The sequence below is a fragment of the Podarcis filfolensis genome, assembly GCF_964270895.1.
Source record: "Podarcis filfolensis genome assembly, chromosome: 12".
Taxonomy (NCBI): Eukaryota; Metazoa; Chordata; class Lepidosauria; order Squamata; family Lacertidae; genus Podarcis; species Podarcis filfolensis.
The window spans coordinates 49973903-49993486 of record NC_139614.1 but is presented as its reverse complement, the minus strand read 5'-3'; the positions used below and the strand labels follow the sequence as shown (position 1 = coordinate 49993486).

At 47.6% G+C, this 19584-nt stretch overlaps 1 protein-coding gene across 3 annotated transcripts in view; it reads left to right on the top strand.

The window, feature by feature from the left end:
• Positions 1–19584, top strand: part of OXSR1 (oxidative stress responsive kinase 1) — a 91125-nt gene that overhangs the window by 49702 nt on the left and 21839 nt on the right. For all 3 annotated transcript variants that reach the window (XM_083579770.1, XM_083579768.1, XM_083579769.1), the window contains exons 5-10: positions 7045–7100; positions 13829–13938; positions 15206–15307; positions 17164–17297; positions 17979–18027; positions 19493–19558. In XM_083579770.1, coding sequence (XP_083435896.1) covers positions 7045–7100; positions 13829–13938; positions 15206–15307; positions 17164–17297; positions 17979–18027; positions 19493–19558 — 517 coding nt within the window. The remainder of the gene's footprint in view (positions 1–7044; positions 7101–13828; positions 13939–15205; positions 15308–17163; positions 17298–17978; positions 18028–19492; positions 19559–19584) is intronic.

Below are 19584 nucleotides of genomic sequence, written 5' to 3'. Positions count from 1 at the left end.
TCCCCTGAAAGGGGCCAGCGAAGTCCACATGCAGGCGTGACCATGGTGCTCGGGCGGACTCCCAGGACTGGACTGGGGCCCTTGGGGGATCTGGGCGGGATTCTTGGCAGGCCTGGCAGTGTTTGACCCAGGCCTCTATCTCTCCGTCGATCCCCGGCCACCACACATAACTCCTGGCAAGGGCCTTCATTCTTACTACCCCTGGGTGTGTCTCGTGTAGGGCTGTGAGGACCCTTTTGCGGAGGGGCTGGGGAACAACGACCCTGCTTCCCCATAACAGGCACTCCTTGTGGGCCGACAGTTCATGTTTGCGGGTTGTGTAGCCGGCGAATTCTGGCCCGGGGCTGCTGCTGGGCCATCCCCTCCACACCCAGTCCAGGACGCGGGAGATGACCCTATCTTTCTTGGAATGGTGTGCAACTTCTTGTGCCTGAATGGGGCGGTCGGGAAGCAGCTCCAGGCTCATAACCTCTTGTGCAGGTGCTGGGTCGGGGCCTGTTTCCGGTAGTGGTAGCCTGCTGAGGGCGTCCGCATGGCCCATCGCCTTCCCAGGGCGGTGAATCAGTGCATACTGGTAGCTGGCAAGGAAAATTGACCACCTGAGGACACGAGGAGACAGCACTTGGGGGGTCTGCTTTTCGGAGGCAAACAAGCCAAGCAAGGGCTTGTGGTCAGTCACCACGGTGAAGGGCCGCCCGTACAAGAAATCATGGAATTTTTTTACTCCCTTCACGATTGCCAGACCCTCCTTGTCGATTTGCGAGTAGTTCCGCTCGGTTGCGTTGAGTGTCTGGGAAAAGTATGCCACCGGTACCTCTCTTCCATCCGGGAGTTGGTGTCCCAGGACAGCGCCAATGCCATAGGGTGAGGCGTCGCATGCTAGCACCACCGGCAGCCTCTCGTCGAAGTGTGCCAAGACCGAGTTTGAGACAAGCAAGTCCTTGACTGCCTGGAATGCGGCCTCCTGGCGCTGGCCCCACACCCAAGGGGCCCGCTTGTCCAGGAGTCTGTGTAGGGGCTCCGCTACCGCCGCCTTGTGGGGAAGGAAGGAATGGTAAAAGTTCAATAGTCCCAAGAAGGCCTGAAGTTCAGTCTTGTTCTTGGGCGCTGGGGCATCACAAATGGCCCGTACCTTGTCCCCAGTCGGGTGGACCCCTTCTGCGTCCACCATAAATCCCAGAAAGTCCACCTGAGGCACTCCTAGTAGACATTTTTCCCGCTTCACCTTGAGACCCGCCGTCTGGAAACGGTGCAGAACGGTGCGGAGGCGGTCCTCAAACTCCTCTGGTGTGGGCCCGGCAATCAACACATCATCGAAGAAGGGGGTGACGCCAGGAATCCCTTTAAGGAGAGAGTCCATTAGATTCTGGAATATGCCTGGTGCCACGCTGACACCGAATTGCAGCCGCTTTACCCTGAACGCTCCTCTGTGCGTCACAATCGTCTGTGCCTCTGCTGTGGCCTCATCTACTGGCAGTTGTTGATATGCTTGGGCCAAGTCCAGCTTGCCAAAAATTTTCGACCCAGCCAGGGTGGCAAGGACATGGCTGACCACTGGCACTGGGTATGCATGGGCCGTGAGGGCCTTGTTTATGGTACATTTGTAGTCTGCGCAGATGCGGACCGAACCATTCGGCTTGACGGGTGTGACGATTGGGGTTTCCCAGGGGGCATTAGGCACCGGCTCCAGCACGCCTTGCTCCACGAGTCGGTCCAATTCCTCGTCTATACGGGGTTTCAGGGCGAACGGGACCCGGCGGGCCTTGAGCCTGACTGGTCGTACTGCGGGGTCAAGCTGTAGAGCAATGGGGGGGCCCGTATACTGTCCCAATTTCCCATCAAAAACCCCCGGAAATTCCTTGCATATGGCGTCCACGTCCACTTGTAAGCTCGTGTGGTTCACCCCGGTGACGGCTAGCCCCAGTGGTCCAAACCATGCCAATCCCAGTAAGCTAATGTAGGGGCCCTTGACCACAAGCAAGTCCAGTTGCCGCGTCCGCCCTTGGTATTGCACCCTGAAGGTCCCCACCCCCATTGTGGGGACCTTACGTTTCTGGAAGTCCCGGAGGGTGAATGGGGCCGGCCTGAGTTTGGGACCCCCAGTAGGACACAGTTTCCTTAAGGTCCTTGCCGAGATTATGGATAGAGTTGAACCCGTGTCTAGCTCCATGCGGCATGGGGCCCCCTCTATCTGTACCTCTACATAAATTTTCTCTACGTTGGGGTGGGGCAACTGGTATACCTGGAAGTCCGTGAGCTCCGTCGAGTTGCCTTGGTGTGTTGGGCCCCGGGACCTGGGGCTCTTGGATTGGTCATCTGATGCCTGGCGTCGGGTGGGCCGAGCTCGACACACCCGGGCGATGTGTCCCAATTTTCTGCACTGCCTGCACTCTGCGTTGCGGAAACGGCAGGTCCTCCTCTCGTGACTGTCTCCACAGCTTGCGCAGTTCCCTGCTTCTCGTCGAGGCAGCTGTGGTATGTGGGCTGCTTGAGTGCGCTGCTGTACTCGGTGCACCTCCTCCCTGTTGGATCCTGAGTCGTCGGTGAGGTCTTCGTGGTGGACCCTCGGTTGGGACGGCTGGCTCGGCCGTGCCTCTTGCGTCGACCTCTCGGCAGCTTCCGTTGCCAGGGCCTCCTCCAGAGCGACCTGGAACGTTAGGTCCTTCTTAGCGTAGAGGCGTCGTTGCAGCTTCTCATCCTTCAGGCCACCGACGAGGCGGTCACGAAGCATGTTCTCCAGCTCTGAGAAGTTGCAGAACCGGGCAGCTTGGCGGAGAGAGGTCACAAACCCAGTTATGGTTTCCCCAGGGGCTTGCCGCTTTGCATAGAAGGCATTTCGACGAGCCACCACAGAGGGCTGTGGCGAAAAGTGCCCCTTCAGCTGTTCCATTATTGTTTTGTATGGAACAGTAGCGACGTCTTCGGGTGCAAGGAGAGCCCGGGCGATTTCAAACGTCTCCTCTCCGCAGACGCTGAAGAATATCGCCCTCTTCTTGGCGTCTTCTTCATCGGTGACCCCTTTGGCTTCTAGGAGGAAGGTGAAACGGGAGGCATACGCTTCCCAGTCTCCAGATGCTGGGTTGAACGGCGAGAAGCTGCTGTCGGTTGCCATTCTGAGTTCCTTGTGTCCCGGAGCTGAAGCCTGGATACACGGTGCGAGGCAGCGGTGCGGCAGGTGGCGGTGCTGCGGTGCTGTGTGTGGCAGTCAGCTCAGCGGGATCCCACCTTCGTCGCCAGTGAAATATACTCAGAGTCGCAAAGTGATTTCATGCTCTTTATTCAGCTCATAGTGGTGAGGAGGAATGAATGAAAGTCCCCTCAAGGTATCTGCTTTATATACATTATTTACACAATGGGCTGCACATGATTGGCTAATTCCGGAATTCTACTGTAAGCCAATCAGGTTGTGGATTCACTTCTATCTGGAGCATGATTGGGTGGTTCCTGCCAACCAATCATATTGCTGCATTGTTCTAGGACCAATCTGACTGCTGCATTCTGAATCCTATTGTTCTAGGACCAATCAGACTGCTGCAGTTTGGATCCTATTCAACTCAGTACATAACAGAGACCAACTAAGTTTGTCCTGGGTATAAGCTTTCGTGTGCATGCACACTTCTTCAGATACACACACATATGTCCATGCACAAAAATAAGTTGTGTGTGTATCTGATGAAGTGTGCATGCACATGAAAGCTTATACCCAGGACAAACTTAGTTGGTCTCTAAGGTGCTACTGGACAATTTTTATTTTATATATATATATTTTTACTGCGTCAGACCAACACGGCTACCTACCTGACTCGTCTTATGTCTTAGGGAAATACTTAAGGAGAGAGAGAGAGAGATGGTGCTTTGTGACTTCTGGTCTCATATTCTGGAGCTCAAACAAAGCCATTAGTTAGGGTCCGGCTCGATTTCCTCATTAAAATATTTGCACACTGTCTCTCATACTGTAAGCATCGTTTACACATCATGAAAAGCAAAACAAAACCCATCTGCAATAAGAAGACCAAAAGTTGTTTGTTACGATGCGGGAAAACATGAAATAAACTGTTAGAAATAATAATAAAGTAAAACAGCAGAGCAGATGATAAAAGTCAACACACCATTAAGCAACGTTTAAAAATGGTTCTGATAAATTGTACCAGTAACTGAAAACAACCCCTGCAGCCAGTATGCCATGCTGGGAAAAAAGCGAATAGTGGTTCCAAAATTTTGAAGATCGGTGTCTTCACCTCTTAGGGAAGATTTGTGGTGAGCTGGGACATCACTGGTGCTCCCTCAAGAATTCTGAAGCGTTCAATGGAAATTCCCTTTTGTTCTGGAGAGGAACCAAGCTCTCCCCCTCTCCCTGGGTTATGAAACAAAATGAAAACAAATAATAGAGCCATTATTCTGAGGACAAAAGCTTTTGCTTCTCTTTGGCACTTGCTGGAAGTAAATAGATGGGCCACGGACAAAGAGATACAATGAAGTTTCCTTCTGTGTAATATTAAGCAAGCTGGTCCATGTGTTTTTTATTTAAAAAAAGCTCGTTGGAGTGTGGCTTGCGTCGTTTAATTTGTACACAGTGAGTTTTGCTGCAAGTTCTGGAAGCTCTTTTGGCGTTGCGTTGGCCATAAATGTGTCTTTAAACCCATGGTGGGAAGGCTGGACATTTCATCGGCTTTGCATCCAAATGAGCAAGAAGGCATTTTGGGATTCCGGGATCAGTGTTAGAAACTCAGATATATAAGCTTGGTGCCAAATGGCTCCTTAAACCAGGGTTACAGTCACTAAAACGGAATGCCTAGTTGCGATTTTGGGGCCAGGTGGCTTGAAAGTTGTATTTTTCAATATGACTTTTTAGTCCTGCAATTCATTATGACTGCATATAGTAATGACCAGAATGTGTTGCTTTTCAACATCCAATAATTCCCAGGCAGGCACCTCCAGATGGTAGAGACCATGGGTAGGCAAACTAAGGCCCGGGGGCCAGATCCGGCCCAATTGGCTTCTAAATCCGGCCCGCGGACGGTCTGGGAATCAGTGTGTTTTTACATGAGTAGAATGTGTCCTTTTATTTAAAATGCACCTCTGGGTTATTTGTGGGGCCTGCCTTGTGTTTTTACATGAGTAGAATGTGTGCTTTTATTTAAAATGCATCTCTGGGTTATTTGTGGTGCATAGGTATTTGTTCATTTTAAAAAATAAAATAAAAAGTCTGCCCCCCCCCAAGGTCTGAGGGACATTGGATCGGCCCCCTGCTGGAAAAGTTTGCTGACCCCATCCAGGCACCCAGGCATCTTCACATGGTCACAAGTGGCCAATAGCCAGGTGCAAAATGTGCCTGGTGAATTTTGAACACTGCACAGGATTGCTAAAGGAGAAGTCACAGGAGATGGCGCTGAACTACCCCGGCCCTCACCTTCCCGGGGCCCTGCAGATGTTTTGAGCTATGCTTCCCACCAGCAAGTTGATGGGAGTTGTAGCTGGAAACATCTGGAGGTTGCCAGGTTGCTAAAGTTGGACCAGCTGTTTCTTTCTGCGTACGACGGCTTCGCTGAGCTCACAAAAGGAGCATTCAGCGGTTGGGAGGGGACAGGGTTCTGCAAGAAACCAGCTTCTTGCGCTTTGCAGCATAATTCCAGATCAAAATCAAATGAATGTCATGGTTGCTTGTATATTTAATCCTAAAGTGTGTTTGACTGGTGGGGTAGATTTTACGCACTTTCCACTTGTTTGTTTGTTTTCCTATGCCGCCTTGGGTTTTTTTCTTTTTAAAGGTGGAGCAAAAGTATTTATGAAAATTAATTAAACTTTTGTGAATGTGAACGAATGGATACATGATCATCAGGCATGCATGAAGACAGGTTTCTGCTCCAACGGCCATACCTGCTTGATCTCAGAAGAAAAAACACCCCAGTTAGGAGAGGGAAGCAGAGACAAACAATGGGAGTTGGAGTCTATCAGCAACTAGATGACGCTATACAGTGTTACCTCGGGTTCCGGAGGTCTGTTCTTAACCTGAAACTGTTCTTAACCTGAGGTACCACTTTAGCTAATGGGGCCCAGCGCTGCCGCAGTGCAATTTCTGTTCTCATCCTGAAGCAAAGTTCTTAACCCGAGGTACTATTTCTGGGTTAGGAGAGTCTGTAACCTGAAGCGTCTGTAACCTGAGGTACCACTGTATTGGGTAGCCCTTGACCTAGATCAGTCTTTCCCAAAGGTAGGACCTCAGATGCCCCGTCACCTCTGACCATTGGGCTATGCTGGCTGGGGCTGATGAGAGTTGTAGACCAACAATCTCCAGGGACCCAAAGTTGAGATAGGCTGGCCTCTGGAGCACGGTTTTCAACTGAGGGCTTCTGATGCAGATATCCAAGTGGTGAAAGTTTGGAAGGTGGTGAAAGTTTGGAAGGAGGCATATTTCCTTGCCCCCGAAGGGGCTGCAGAGCTACAGGGGGCTGGGGAAATGGGGCTCAGTGGTTTTATGCCTATAGGGCAGGGGGGCAACCTTATTTCATATAAATCAGGTGAGCAGTACAGTGGTACCTCGGGTTACAGATGCTTCAGGTTACAGACTCCGCTAACCCAGAAATAGTACCTCGGGTTAAGAACTTTGCTTCAGGATGAGAACAGAAATTGCACGGCGGCGGTGCGGCAGCAGCGAGAGGCCCCATTAGCTAAAGTGGTACCTCAGGTTAAGAATAGTTTCAGGTTAAGAACGGACCTCCGGAACGAATTAAGTTCTTAACCCGAGGTACCACTGTATTTGCTGAGCTATAAGCAGAACAGACCTTATCAGATAATTAAACTTGTTGCATGTGCTTTCCATAATTTTCGCAGGTTTGCCAAATTTAGGTCTCTCTCTCTCTCTGCGGGTAGAACTTTAATTTGAGTATTTACAGCCTCAGCAATGGCCTTTTGCATTGAGAAGATAATGTTTGGATCATGAAGCAGAGTGTGGCAGGAGAGAATGGAGGGGCACTTCACAGCTTGTACTCACTGTGTATATCTTTTTGTTTTGTCTCTTCCTCTTCCTTCCCTGCTCCTCAAAAGGGACGTGAAAGCTGGAAACATCCTTCTAGGAGAAGATGGCTCGGTCCAGATTGCAGGTGAACCTTTTTATGATTATCATTGTCATTATCATTGTTGTTATTATTTGCCATGTAGTTTGCTCTCTGCTTCCATGCCAGAGAGAGGACCCTGAGGACAACCATCTTTCAACATCACATGGAAGAGGGAGCAAGCTTGTTTTCTCCTGCTCTGGAGGGTAGGACACGAACCAGTGGCTTCAAGTTACAAAAAAGGAGATCCCAAATAAACATCAGGAATAACTTTCTGACAGTAGGAGCAGTTCGATAGTGGAATGAACTCCCCTGGGAGGTTGTGGACTCTCCTTCCTTGGAGGTTTTCAAGCAGAGGTCGAATGGCCATCTGTCATGAATGCTTTAGCTGAGATTCCTGCATTGCAGAGGGTTGGACTAGATGACTCTCAGGGTCCCTTCCAACTCTTAACTCGTAGCTCCACTATAATTAATTGGTTGTTAATCGCCTTCCACGTATTTCCCAATGCGATGTACAAAATATAATAAGAACAGCTTAAAAACCCTTGGGGTCCCTTCCAGCTCTATGATTCTATGACCCTGAAGACCGTGGCATGGGGAGGAAGGGGGAAACAATGTGCCATAGGTGTCTGGTTCCCCCTCCAACACGGGGAGTCAGTGGGGTGTGAACACATCATGCCCAACCCTTAAGGGCATTGCATCAGCCCCTCCCACCCCAAGAGTTGGTTGTCAAAGGTGGGCGTGGAGCAGCTTTGTTAGGGTGAACCAGGGGTAGGGAGCCTCTAGACCTGGAATCTGAATGTGGCCCTCCATTGCCTCTTATCAGGCCCTTGGGAAGTCTCCCCAGGCTGTGCCCCACACAGGCTGTGCTTCACACCTCAAATCTTTTCCCCTGGCTGGAATGTGTCCTTGAACTTCAGTAATGCCCCTTGCTCACCTGGATGAAGGGTACGGAGAGGTGTGTTGATTGTATGTAGCAACTAGCCTACCACGTTAGGGTAGCAATGAAAATTTGCTGCTCCGCCCACTTTCCCCATAGCCCTGCCCACCACTGGGATGTGGCCCCCGGAAGGCTCCGTGGAAGGGAGTGTGGCCCTCGGACTGAAAACGTTTTCCCACTCTTGCTGTGCCATCACACCCTCGAACTGCAAAATCTGAAGTGGCTTGCTTGCTGTCCGATTCTGCTCTTGTCTAGGAAGCCTTGTTGAGAGCAGTTTGGGTCCGCCCGGTTTTGTCAGATGAAGACCCTCGCTGCTAGCCTTCCCTTGCTCTGTCTACGCTGCCTGTGTCAGATGTCTCCTTCCTTGGGTCCCCTTTTGCTCACCTTGTCTGGCAAGAGTTTTCTTTGTGTTCTTGCCAGTAAACATTGCTTGGGAGGCTAGATAGTGAGGCAAGGAGAAGAGAAATGAAAAAGAGCTGGTCCCAAAAACTTTATTGCATTGTCTGGTTTCCAGTGTTGAAAGATTTGGGGGGGGGGTCCTCCTCTCCGTAGAATTCCAATAAAGGAAAGGAAGGCTCCTCTCATTGCAGGGATTTTGGGGGGTGCGTATGAACCAAGGCTTTGTCTTGCACCTCTTTGATCCCCCAATCTATGGACCTTCTGTGGTTTATTACAACAGAGCTCTTTCAAGGATTCTTCTGAATGGGGGCATTTTGCTCCCCCCGCCTTTTATCTGCAGAGGTTTATCAATTTACACTCAGTGGGCACTGGCTGCAGTATAAATTAAGGCTGCCTGCCTCTTTGTTTCATCCTCTTCCAGAATCACTTAGCCGTGTGAGATCATCTCAATATCAAAATGATTGTACAAGCAACTAGATTTGCCTTTTAAGCAACCTCCTGAATCCTTAATGATGCTTTGACCGGAAATCTATTGCCTATGCCCTATAAGGGTCTTTGTGTTGAGAGTTAATAACCCTGTCCTTACCCACGTCCTTTGATAATCTTATCTAAAACAGTCATGTGCCCCATTCATGTTGTATTTGGATAAAGGCAGAACCTACTGAAGGGTCTGTTTGTGTTGGACTAAGCAGCTGTGCGAGTGCCACAATAGAGCCTAAGCTCAGAAAAGCCACAGAATTTGGTCCTGATTATTTTTCTCCTTTTCTCCCCATTTATTAATTTATTTATTTATTTGCATTTCATGGCTGCAAAGATAATGTATGTCAGCAGTAAAAAAAAAAAAAGTAAAGAGTATGGACATTTGTTCATACTGGTTGCAAAATTCATTTAGCATGAATTGTGTTTCTGTCTGAATACACAAAACTATAGAATTAAGTATAGTTATAGGTTTGTTCACATGAAGGGTAGGTGAGGGAGTTAGTGTAGACTTATTCAATCATAGAATTGTAGAGTTGGAAGGGACCCAAGGGTCATCTAGTCTGACCCCCTGCAATGGAGGAATCTCAGCTGAAGCATCAGTGACAGATGGCCATCCAACCTTTGCAGACCTCCAGAGGTTGTTAGGGCTCCAACTCCCATCATCCCAGCAAACATAGCCAATGAACAGGGGTGGTGAGGCAACCTCTGGAGGGCCAGAGGTCCCCCATTCCTATTTTAGAGCATCCTTCAGTTTAAAGATGTGAATGTGACAGGCACCATATTGCATGTGTCTCTGCAGAGGATTTGAACACAACCCTTGGGTTTTCTGAAGTTACTGTTTGTGATGGGATATTTTAATTCAGAGCGAAGCAAGTTCATTCAGCCTCTTGGCTACATACCTGGGGGTCTAAAGGAGTGGTAGGCCGAAGATTAGCTGTAGAACATAAGCTAAGCTCTCCTTGATGGGGCAATGGACTCTGGTCTGCAACTTGATTTCCCATCCCTTGGCAAAATGCTTAGGACAAAGATCATAAGATGCTGGTATCTTGCTACTGCCTTCAAGACCCACAGCCCGTGAATTCCCATTGGCTATCATGGTTGAAAGACATCTGTGGATCCCCAGAAATAAAGAATGCACAAGATTCCACTACTGGCAGGCCCTCCGAGAGGGGCTACGTAAACGTAGAAAGCTGCCTTGTGCAAAGACAGCACCAGGCAACTTCAACAGAAAAAAGCATCCGACGATGTAAAATATGACTTCTACTCTTGGAACTGCCCAATCTTCTACAGATTGAGTTTCTTCAGCTCTTTTCTTCAGCTCTTCAGTTTCTTCAGTCTTCTACAGATTGAGTTTCTTCAGCTCTTTTCCAAGGATATATTGCTTTTGCAACAGATTGTCCTTCTTGGTGGCAATTCAAAAGCCAGTATACCCCAGGTAAGGATGGGAATGTCTGCTGCCTGAAACCCTGGAGAGGTGTAGCCTGTCAGTGTAGGTGGTCCTGAGCTGGATGGGCCAATAGTCTGACTCTCTGTAAGTTAGCTTCCTTTGTTCCTGTGAGTTACTGGATTGACAAGTTGTCTCAGGCATTCGAGACGAACAGTTTTAAATTGTATGTTTCCTCCCCCTGGAATAAAAGTTGATTTCTTGTGCTGTCAAAGTGATCTTACGTTTAGACAGTCTAAATGTGCAAATATTAGGAAACTCTTCTGCATTGAAGACGTCCCTGTAAATGCAAGTCCACACTTCAGGGAGAAGTGAGTTAATTATTTCCTATAAAAAGACTTCTTGCATAATACTTAATTGAGGGGGGATTCTCTGCAAAGCATTGACTTCTCTCCTTGACAGTTTTGCTTGTAGCATCCACAACAGCAAATCCATTCATTGTGGTGAGACGTCTGCTAAACGACGAGAACTTTGGTAGATTTGGGAGTGGGCATCTAGAGAGCTGAGGAGCTTCAAATGTCGCTGGTGAACCTCTGCCGTTTCCCCTTTTTCTTTTAACATTACAATGATGGGCTTCTCATGGCTGATTTTATGACGTTTACCATTGTAGCTCCATGAACAGAAGGCTGCAGTTCTCCTTGGGGAGTGAACAGAAATGTGGAACCCCAATTAGGGGTTCATAATGTAGTGTGTTAGCTTTTTAGTGGCTCAGGCAGAACTTGGCCTAAATCAGAGAGAGAATCTGCCTAGCAAGGTCAAGGGGAAAGGCCTGACTCTGGCCAGCTTCTTTTCCACACAGGAAGTCCCCGCATCGCCAGCCGGGGCTGAGAGGACCCACTTCCTGGGTTACACCCTCTCCTTTGCGACTGAAGGTGACACCGCAGTATTCTGCCGCATTTCCCCTTGGTTTGGAAATACTTTGTAAAACCTGCCCTCTCTTTCATCCTGCAACTGGCTGAAAAGAAGTATGACAGGGTAATTAGTATGCTGCAGTTGTGATGTGTGGCTGCTTAAAATGCATGCATTCCATGCAAGGCAGATTTGTCTCGGAACAAGATATCTGACTCCTCCCCCTCTCTTTGTTCTTAGAAACAATAGAAGCTTCATAAATCTGTGCATAATCGGAGAAGCAACAGTGCAAAAATCTTGTGATCGGATGATGTGGGGTTTCTGGGGTGACACTTAAGGGGTGGGATCTGAGGGTCTGTAGGGTCCTGGCATTATTGCTAGGGCTGTTGGTACTATGTGCCCCAAACTCAAGTTTTAACATCCTGCTTTCACCGAGTAAAAGCCTTGAATTTTTGCCACCTCTGCAAACATTCAAGCTCGCAAACTTCCCCCTACTGCTTCTGATAGGGATTTTGGAATTATGTGATGGGGGCTGCTATGTTCTGATTTCTGCCCCCCTCACCCCAACCATTCAGTCATCATACTGTGGCCGCTGAGCATGGCCAGTTCTCATTAGGCTGCTTTGTGGAGCTCCAAGTACGTTTTTGTACTTCTGAAGATCTTGGCATTCCCCACCCCCAAGCCTGTTGATGCCTCCTTTGTGTAGATGAGTGTGTGGTGAGTGTTTGTGCGCGCACACTATTACATAAGCAGCGGCACATATGGAATTGTAGCATTGGAAGGGACCCCCCAGGGTCATCCAGTCCAACCCTCTGAAATGCAGGAATCTCAACCAAAGCATCCATGACAGATGGTCAACCAACCTCTGCTTAAACCCCTCCAGTGAAGGAGAGTTCACTCAGCAACTTATCAGAATCAGTGGGAATGCTCTGGCATACTTGCATTCCAGTTGTGAGGCAAGTAGCTGTGCTGGGTGCTGAAATCCAATCCCTGTCCACTGGAAAGCATTTACAGCAAGCCCTTCAGCTCTTGATAATTCATTCAGACATTGTCAGTATTTTTCCAATCCTGTCTCCAGAATCATAAGGTATGGAAACCTTTCCCCCTCCTTTTTTTAAAAACAAAACCTTTGTTGACAAAACTGAATTCTCCTAAACTCACAAATGGTGGGTTTCCCTCCATCTCACACTGACACACAGTTTAATGATTTGCCACTCTTGTGTTTTTTCTTGCAACTGATAATGATTTGCATGGCCTGATCCAGTAAGGGTTCTTCTTATGTTCTTGACAACTGATACATTTTAAAATGCTTGCTTGAATCACAAATCTTGGCTACCTTAAAATTCGTAAAAGTGGATCCTTCCTGTCTCCTAAATCTGTTGGTGGCTTGTTCATTCTATGGTACTTCTTTAGATGGGTGCCCGTGCAATAGAAGAGGTTGTTTGTTTGTTTTGGCTTCCTACGTCTTTATCATAGGTGTGCAAGTCGCCACGTTTCACTTCAGACCAGACTACTGCCTGAGAGCAGATAGCAATACTATGCAGCTAAAGCAGAGACATGAATTTGTTCCCTGGCCCAGCCACACTTGGCTTGACAAACTTAACAACTGGGTAACTTCTCAGCACTTGTGATTTTGGAGGATGGATGGCGGCTAATGGATTGAGGTTGAATCCTGACAAGACAGAAGTACTGTTTTTGGGGGACAGGGGGCGGGCTGGTGTGGAGGACTCCCTGGTCCTGAATAGGGTAACTGTGCCCCTGAAGGACCAGGTGCGCAGCCTGGGAGTCATTTTGGACTCACAGCTGTCCATGGAGGCGCAGGTCAATTCTGTGTCCAGGGCAGCTGTCTACCAACTCCACCTGGTACGCAGGCTGAGACCCTACCTGCCCGCGGACTGTCTCGCCAGAGTGGTGCATGCTCTGGTTATCTCCCGCTTGGACTACTGCAATGCGCTCTACGTGGGGCTACCTTTGAAGGTGACTCGGAAACTACAACTAATCCAGAATGCGGCAGCTAGACTGGTGACTGGGGGCGGCCGCCGAGACCACATAACACCGGTCTTGAAAGACCTACATTGGCTCCCAGTACGTTTCCGAGCACAATTCAAAGTGCTGGTGTTGACCTTTAAAGCCCTAAACGGCCTCGGCCCAGTATACCTGAAGGAGCGTCTCCACCCCCATCGTTCTGCCCGGATGCTGAGGTCCAGCGCCGAGGGCCTTCTGGCGGTTCCCTCATTGCGAGAAGCAAAGCTACAGGGAACCAGGCAGAGGGCCTTCTCGGTAGTGGCGCCTGCCCTGTGGAACGCCCTCCCATCGGATGTCAAAGCGATAAATAACTACCTGACATTCAGAAGACATCTTAAGGCAGCCCTGTTCAGGGAAGTTTTTAATCTGTGATATTTTAGTGTATTTTTGGTTTTCTATGGAAGCCGCCCAGAGTGGCTGGGGAAACCCAGCCAGATGGGCGGGGTACAAATAATAGATTATTATTATTATTATTATTATTATTATTATTATTATTATTATTATTTTCTTCTGCCCCATTCGCAGATCAAGTGGAGCGACGGCTGGGAAGCATGCAGTGCAAATGGCCAAAGGGTGCCGTGTGTCTGTGTGTCATTCAGAAACTGCTCCTTAAAACTTAATTCTTTTTCAACATTTCAGATTTTGGTGTTAGTGCTTTTTTAGCCACTGGCGGCGACATCACCCGCAACAAAGTGAGGAAAACTTTCGTGGGCACCCCTTGCTGGATGGCACCTGAAGTCATGGAGCAGGTAGGGAAGGGAAAAGCCTTGTTCAGAATGATTCACCTGCAACTTCTGCTTAAGGACTTTTGGCAGACAACTGGATAGCTCAGTTGGCTGGAGTGTGGTGCTGAAAACACCAAGGTTGCAGGTTCGTTCCCTATATGGGGCAACTGCATGTTCCTGCATCGTAGGGGGTCGAACTAGATCAGTGTTTCCAAACCTGGATCTCCAGATGCTTTTGGACTACAATTCCCATCATCCCTGACCACTGCTCTTGCTAGCTAGGAGAATAAAGGAAATAAAGATGATAAAGTGCATTCAATACGTTTCCAAGCACAATTCAAAGTGTTGGTGCTGACCTTTAAAGCCCTAAACAGCCTCAGTCCAGTATACCTGATGGAGCGTCTCCACCCCCATCGTTCTGCCCGGACACTGAGGTCCAGCACTGAGGGCCTTCTGGTGGTTCCCTCACTGCGAGAAGCAAAGTTACAGGGAACCAGGCAGAGGTCCTTCTTGGTAGTGGCGCTTGCCCTGTAGAGCACCGTCCCATCAGATGTCAAAGAAATTAACAACTACCCGACTTTTAGAAGGCAGCCCTGTTTAGGGAAGTTTTTAATATCTGATGAATTATTGTATTTTAGTGTTTTTTTGGCAGCCGCCCAGAGTGGCTGGGGAAACCCATCCAGATGGGTGGGGTATAAATAATAAATTATTATTATTATTATTATACGAAGCTCATTGAAGGTGCTGTGTTAATATTTCTTTAGAAGAATCTGGGATCGTTTCCTTATATTTGGGACAGTTCTCTCTCCCCCATCCCCCGGCCGCCTATTCCAGCTGCATAGTACAGTATGAAGCCAGCACTCTTTTAGTGGAAGAAATAGCTTTTTCCTTCCAGAGCAGTGCTGAGTTAGTGAAGCAACACACTCCTATGGCATTTGCAAAGATGTCAATTTTTCGACGAGTCCAGGGGCAGTTAATTCCTCCCATTTGGCCAAAACTCTTGAAGTGTAGAGAATACGCAGTGTCTTTTCTCTGCCGTTGGGAGAGAAACTCAGTGTTCTGGATAAGATGCCTGGCAATAACTCATTGCCAGAAAAGAAACGGCTTTCTTGGGATATGGATTATCTCTGCTTGGTGATAGCAGAGCAGAACAGAGCTTCTAGGTTTGATTCCAATCTACCGTTAGCATGGAGTTGGATCAGTTTTGTGACCAAGAATGCAGGAAAAGCCTGGAGGCCCATGTAGGTTAACTGAAAAGAAATGCCTTGTTAACTGTCTCTTCACTTTCTAGGTGAGAGGTTATGATTTCAAGGCAGACATCTGGAGTTTTGGAATCACAGCAATCGAGTTCGCGACAGGGGCAGCTCCTTACCACAAATACCCACCCATGAAGGTGAGTCACTGATTGACTAGTTCAGATAACAGTGTTGGTTCCTAGGAATCACCTGTGTTCCCCACCCCCCAAAAAACCCAGCATCCTAGAACGTGCTGCTTCTGGAAGTAAGCGGTAACCTGCAGGGGGGGGCAGTGGGGAGAGCTTTGGAAGCCTGAGTTTTGTCAATGTGGAAGGAAGTTGGCAAGCACGAAGCAACGCTGTATTATCAGAATGCAGAGCGAGCATCATGGCATACGTAGGTTGGAACTGTGCTTTACCAACAGGAAACCCTGAGGCTTGCAGAAACTAATCCGGGGTTCCTCAATGAGAAGATTTGTGATGGTGGGTCAAATTCCTGAAAAAATTGCCTGCCTGCTGCTGATCTTCTCTTCTTGAAAGATCTACATTGGCTCCCAGTACGTTTCCAAGCACAATTCATAGTGTTGGTGCTGACCTTTAAAGCCCTAAACGGCCTTGGCCCAGTATACCTGAAGGAACGTTTCCACACACATCTTTCTGCCCGGACACTGAGGTCCAGCACTGAGGGCCTTCTGATGGTTCCCTCACTGCGAGAAGCCAGGTTACAGGGAACCAGGCAGAGGGCCTTCTCGGTGGTGGCACCCGCCCTGTGGAATGCCCTCCCACCAGATGTCAAGGAAATAAACAACTATCTGACTTTTAGAAGACATCTGAAGGCAGCCCTCTTTAGGGAAGCTTTTAATGTTTAACAGACCAGTGTATTTTAATACTTTGTTGGAAGCCGCCCAGAGTGGCTGGGGAAATAATTTTTTATTATTATCATCATCATCATCACTTGCTTTTGAGACACTCAGCAGCTCAACCCTTCTGAATCTACTCCCCATGCCAAGCAAGTCCTTGATTTCTCACTGGATTCCCATGTAGACTCTTCCGCAACTCCTCCCTCTTTCCTTTTCTTCAAACCTTCCTTCTTTTATCCAGCATCTCCAAATGGTCCCTCCCCGGCTGCATCTAGAATTCTTGCCTCAATAATTAATGCAATCATTAATATTTCAATTTATACGCTGCTTTTTGACCTTCAGGAAACCCTTAAAGCAGCGAGCTTTAGGAACGATACAGCCCTATTCACAATTAAGAGAAAACTATAAAATCAAACAATTTAAAAGCAGGAGGTGACCTAGCTTTTACGCCAAAAGCTTGCAGTAGTCCTCAAACCCTCGACCAACTGAGGCTTTTGACCAAACTAAGAAGGCAAAACAAAGTGAACTACAGTAACGTTAGCAGGAGCACCCCCTAATTCCATCACTGATGTCTGATGTTGTGGTTTCACCTGGCTGAACTGGTTTCCCCGTCCTTAACACTTTGTGTGTTTTTTTCCTATGTCTTTTTTTCTTTCCAAAAGCATTATTCCTATAAAAAAGCGGGGGGAGGGGGGCTTTAATCCCAAACATGTGTTCATCTAATTGCAGTTTATTTTTAAGTTGCCGGGCATTTTGAGCTGGGACCTTCTCTTTTTGGAAACTACCGGATAGACGTTTTGGGTGCTAAATTATAAATTAAGGAAGACATTCCTGCTGCTCACTCCAGATGCTGGAGCTGAGGAGGGCAGTTGCTTTCAAGCCTCCCTGGAGATTTTCCAGAATAACCTCTCAGTGGTTTGGGAATTGGGATGCTGAACTAGACATCACCCCAGCAGAATCCAGCAAGTCTTTTTTTTTTTAATGTACCTATTCTTCCACAACCTTTTGCTTACCTTGTTTGTCTGCTGAAGGCTATAGGCTACTTGCCACCTTCCTTTTGCTCAAAGAGGCTATGGCATCTTTTTCAAAGTGACAGTGCCTGCTAAATGAACTTGAGGTTTGTCTTGGTGCTTCTAACGGGTGCAATTGTTTCAGGTCTTAATGTTGACGCTACAGAACGATCCGCCCTCGCTAGAGACAGGTGTGCAGGATAAGGAGATGCTGAAGAAGTATGGAAAGTCTTTTAGGAAGATGATTTCACTGTGCTTGCAAAAAGACCCCGAGAAAAGGTGTGCGGCAAACCGTCTTGTTTCCACCCATTGTGAACCAGCATTGCTTGATGAAAGCTTGTGAGAGTGGGAGACACAGTACAGTGGTACCTCGGGTTAAGTACTTAATTCATTCCGGAGGTCCATTCTTAACCTGAAACTGTTCTTAACCTGAAGCACCACTTTAGCTAATGGGGCCTCCTGCTGCTGCCGCGCCGCCGGAACACGATTTCTGTTCTCATCCTGAAGCAAAGTTCTTAACCCAAGGTACTATTTCTGGGTTAGCGGAGTCTGTAACCTGAAGCGTATGTAACCTGAAGTGTATGCAACCCGAGGTACCACTGTAATGCAAGGAATGCAGAAAAGCAATTTTCTACACTACTTCTAATTTTCAATGCACATTTTTCTTCTTACTTTTAATTCAGCCACTGCAGACTTGTTCGTGGTCAGTGGGTTCCAGTTTCATACCCATCCCCTTAGCAAAGCACATTAAGTCCAGATCTTGGGAGCTTCTGTTAATATTGAACTAAGATGTACACATCAGAAGGAAACAGCAATCTCTACCACAATCCAATTTGGCCTCTTCTATCAGAGATGGCGCCCAGCTTTTTAAAGATTCCTACAATCTTGTTTTGGCGCAGCAAGAAAAAGCAACTTTTGTGACGTCTTCTAATGACACCCTCCTTTTCTTTTTTTTAATAGACCAACAGCTGCTGAACTTCTAAGGCACAAATTTTTCCAGAAAGCCAAGGTAGGAACTTAGCTTGACCTTTTAAATAAATGAACAAATGATCAATAAATAATATATTTGAAGAGAGGAGCAGTTTACTGGTGTGCAGGTAATAAGAGCTGATTACAGCAGAGATTCCTCCCAGGTTTTATTCACCAGTGGAATTTCGTCTGCCTTAAGATCTTCCAGGACTTAAGATCTTGTGGCCTGATCTAAAGTGAGTCACACCAGCACCACTAGCACCATAAAAATAAATGGGGGGGGGGAATGGGACCCCAAATGTTTAAGATAAGTTCGAAATGTTGAAGACTTCTGCATTAGGCCTTTCCTTGTGCAGAAGTCAGAATGCCTTGATTATGAAACTACTGACTTGGAATCTGTTGGCAAATCTGGCAGAGTTTCTTTTGGCTTTGATTGAGACTTAACACTCAAGGCAGTTTACACTTATTCAAAATGAAGTAACCCAAATGGGAATATCAAAACAGTTACCAGGTCTGTTCCTGTACAACACAGAAAAATGTATGAAGTCAACAGTGCAAAATTTAGAAATGGGGGAAGTATTTTCACCTGAAGATTAGTAATGTTGTGAGGCAGAATGGGATACCTTGGAAATTGTGGTGTCGGGGCAGAGAAGACCTTGCCCCAGGCCTCACAAGGTTTTGCTTCACATACAGAAGCAAGCATTCTCCCACAGTTTGCAAAGAGTTAGGACAGGGGTCAGCAACCTTTTTCAGCCATGGGCCGGTCCACCGTCCCTCAGACCATGTGGTGGGCTAGACTATATTTTTTTGGGGGGGGGGAATGAACGAATTCCTATGCCCCACAAATAACCCAGATATGCATTTTATATAAAAGCACACATTCTACTCAGGTAAAAACACCAGGCAGGCCCCACAAATAACCCAGAGGTGCATTTTAAATAAAAGGACACATTCTACTCAGGTAAAATCACCAGGCAGGCCCCACAAATAACCCAGAGATGCATATTAAATGGACACACTCTACTCATGTAAAAACATGCTGATTCTCGGACCGTCTGCAGGCCGGATTGAGAAGGCGATTGGGCTGCATCTGGCCCCCGGGCCTTAGTTTGCCTACCCCTGACCTAGGAGGTTTATGTCAGAGCAAATGCTCTTGCAGACAAGACACAATGAGCATTTTAAGACAGGGGGAGGCCTGCAGTCTCCTGGCAGCTGTGTATGGATTTTGAAAACTCTTGTGGTGAAGTTGAAACCTTGACGCACTCACCTCTCCACAACCACCTCAGGATAATTTCTAAGGAGTGTGGCACGGACTACTCTTAGGAAGAATCTAATGTGTTGGCTTTCCAACACTTGTATCAAAGAACCCTCTCGTTCCCTTTCAAGTAACTTGAGAGCTTATCTCTCTCACACACACATAAGTGATGACGCTTGAGCCAAACGGTGGCCTTTGAGGAACAGGAGTTGCAAAGCGTCGATTTGATTCCCCTCCCTTTCTTTTCCAGAATAAAGAATTTTTGCAAGAAAAAATGCTGCAGAGAGCCCCAACCATCACGGAAAGAGCCAAAAAGGTACGAGTTAAAACAGTTTGAAGTGG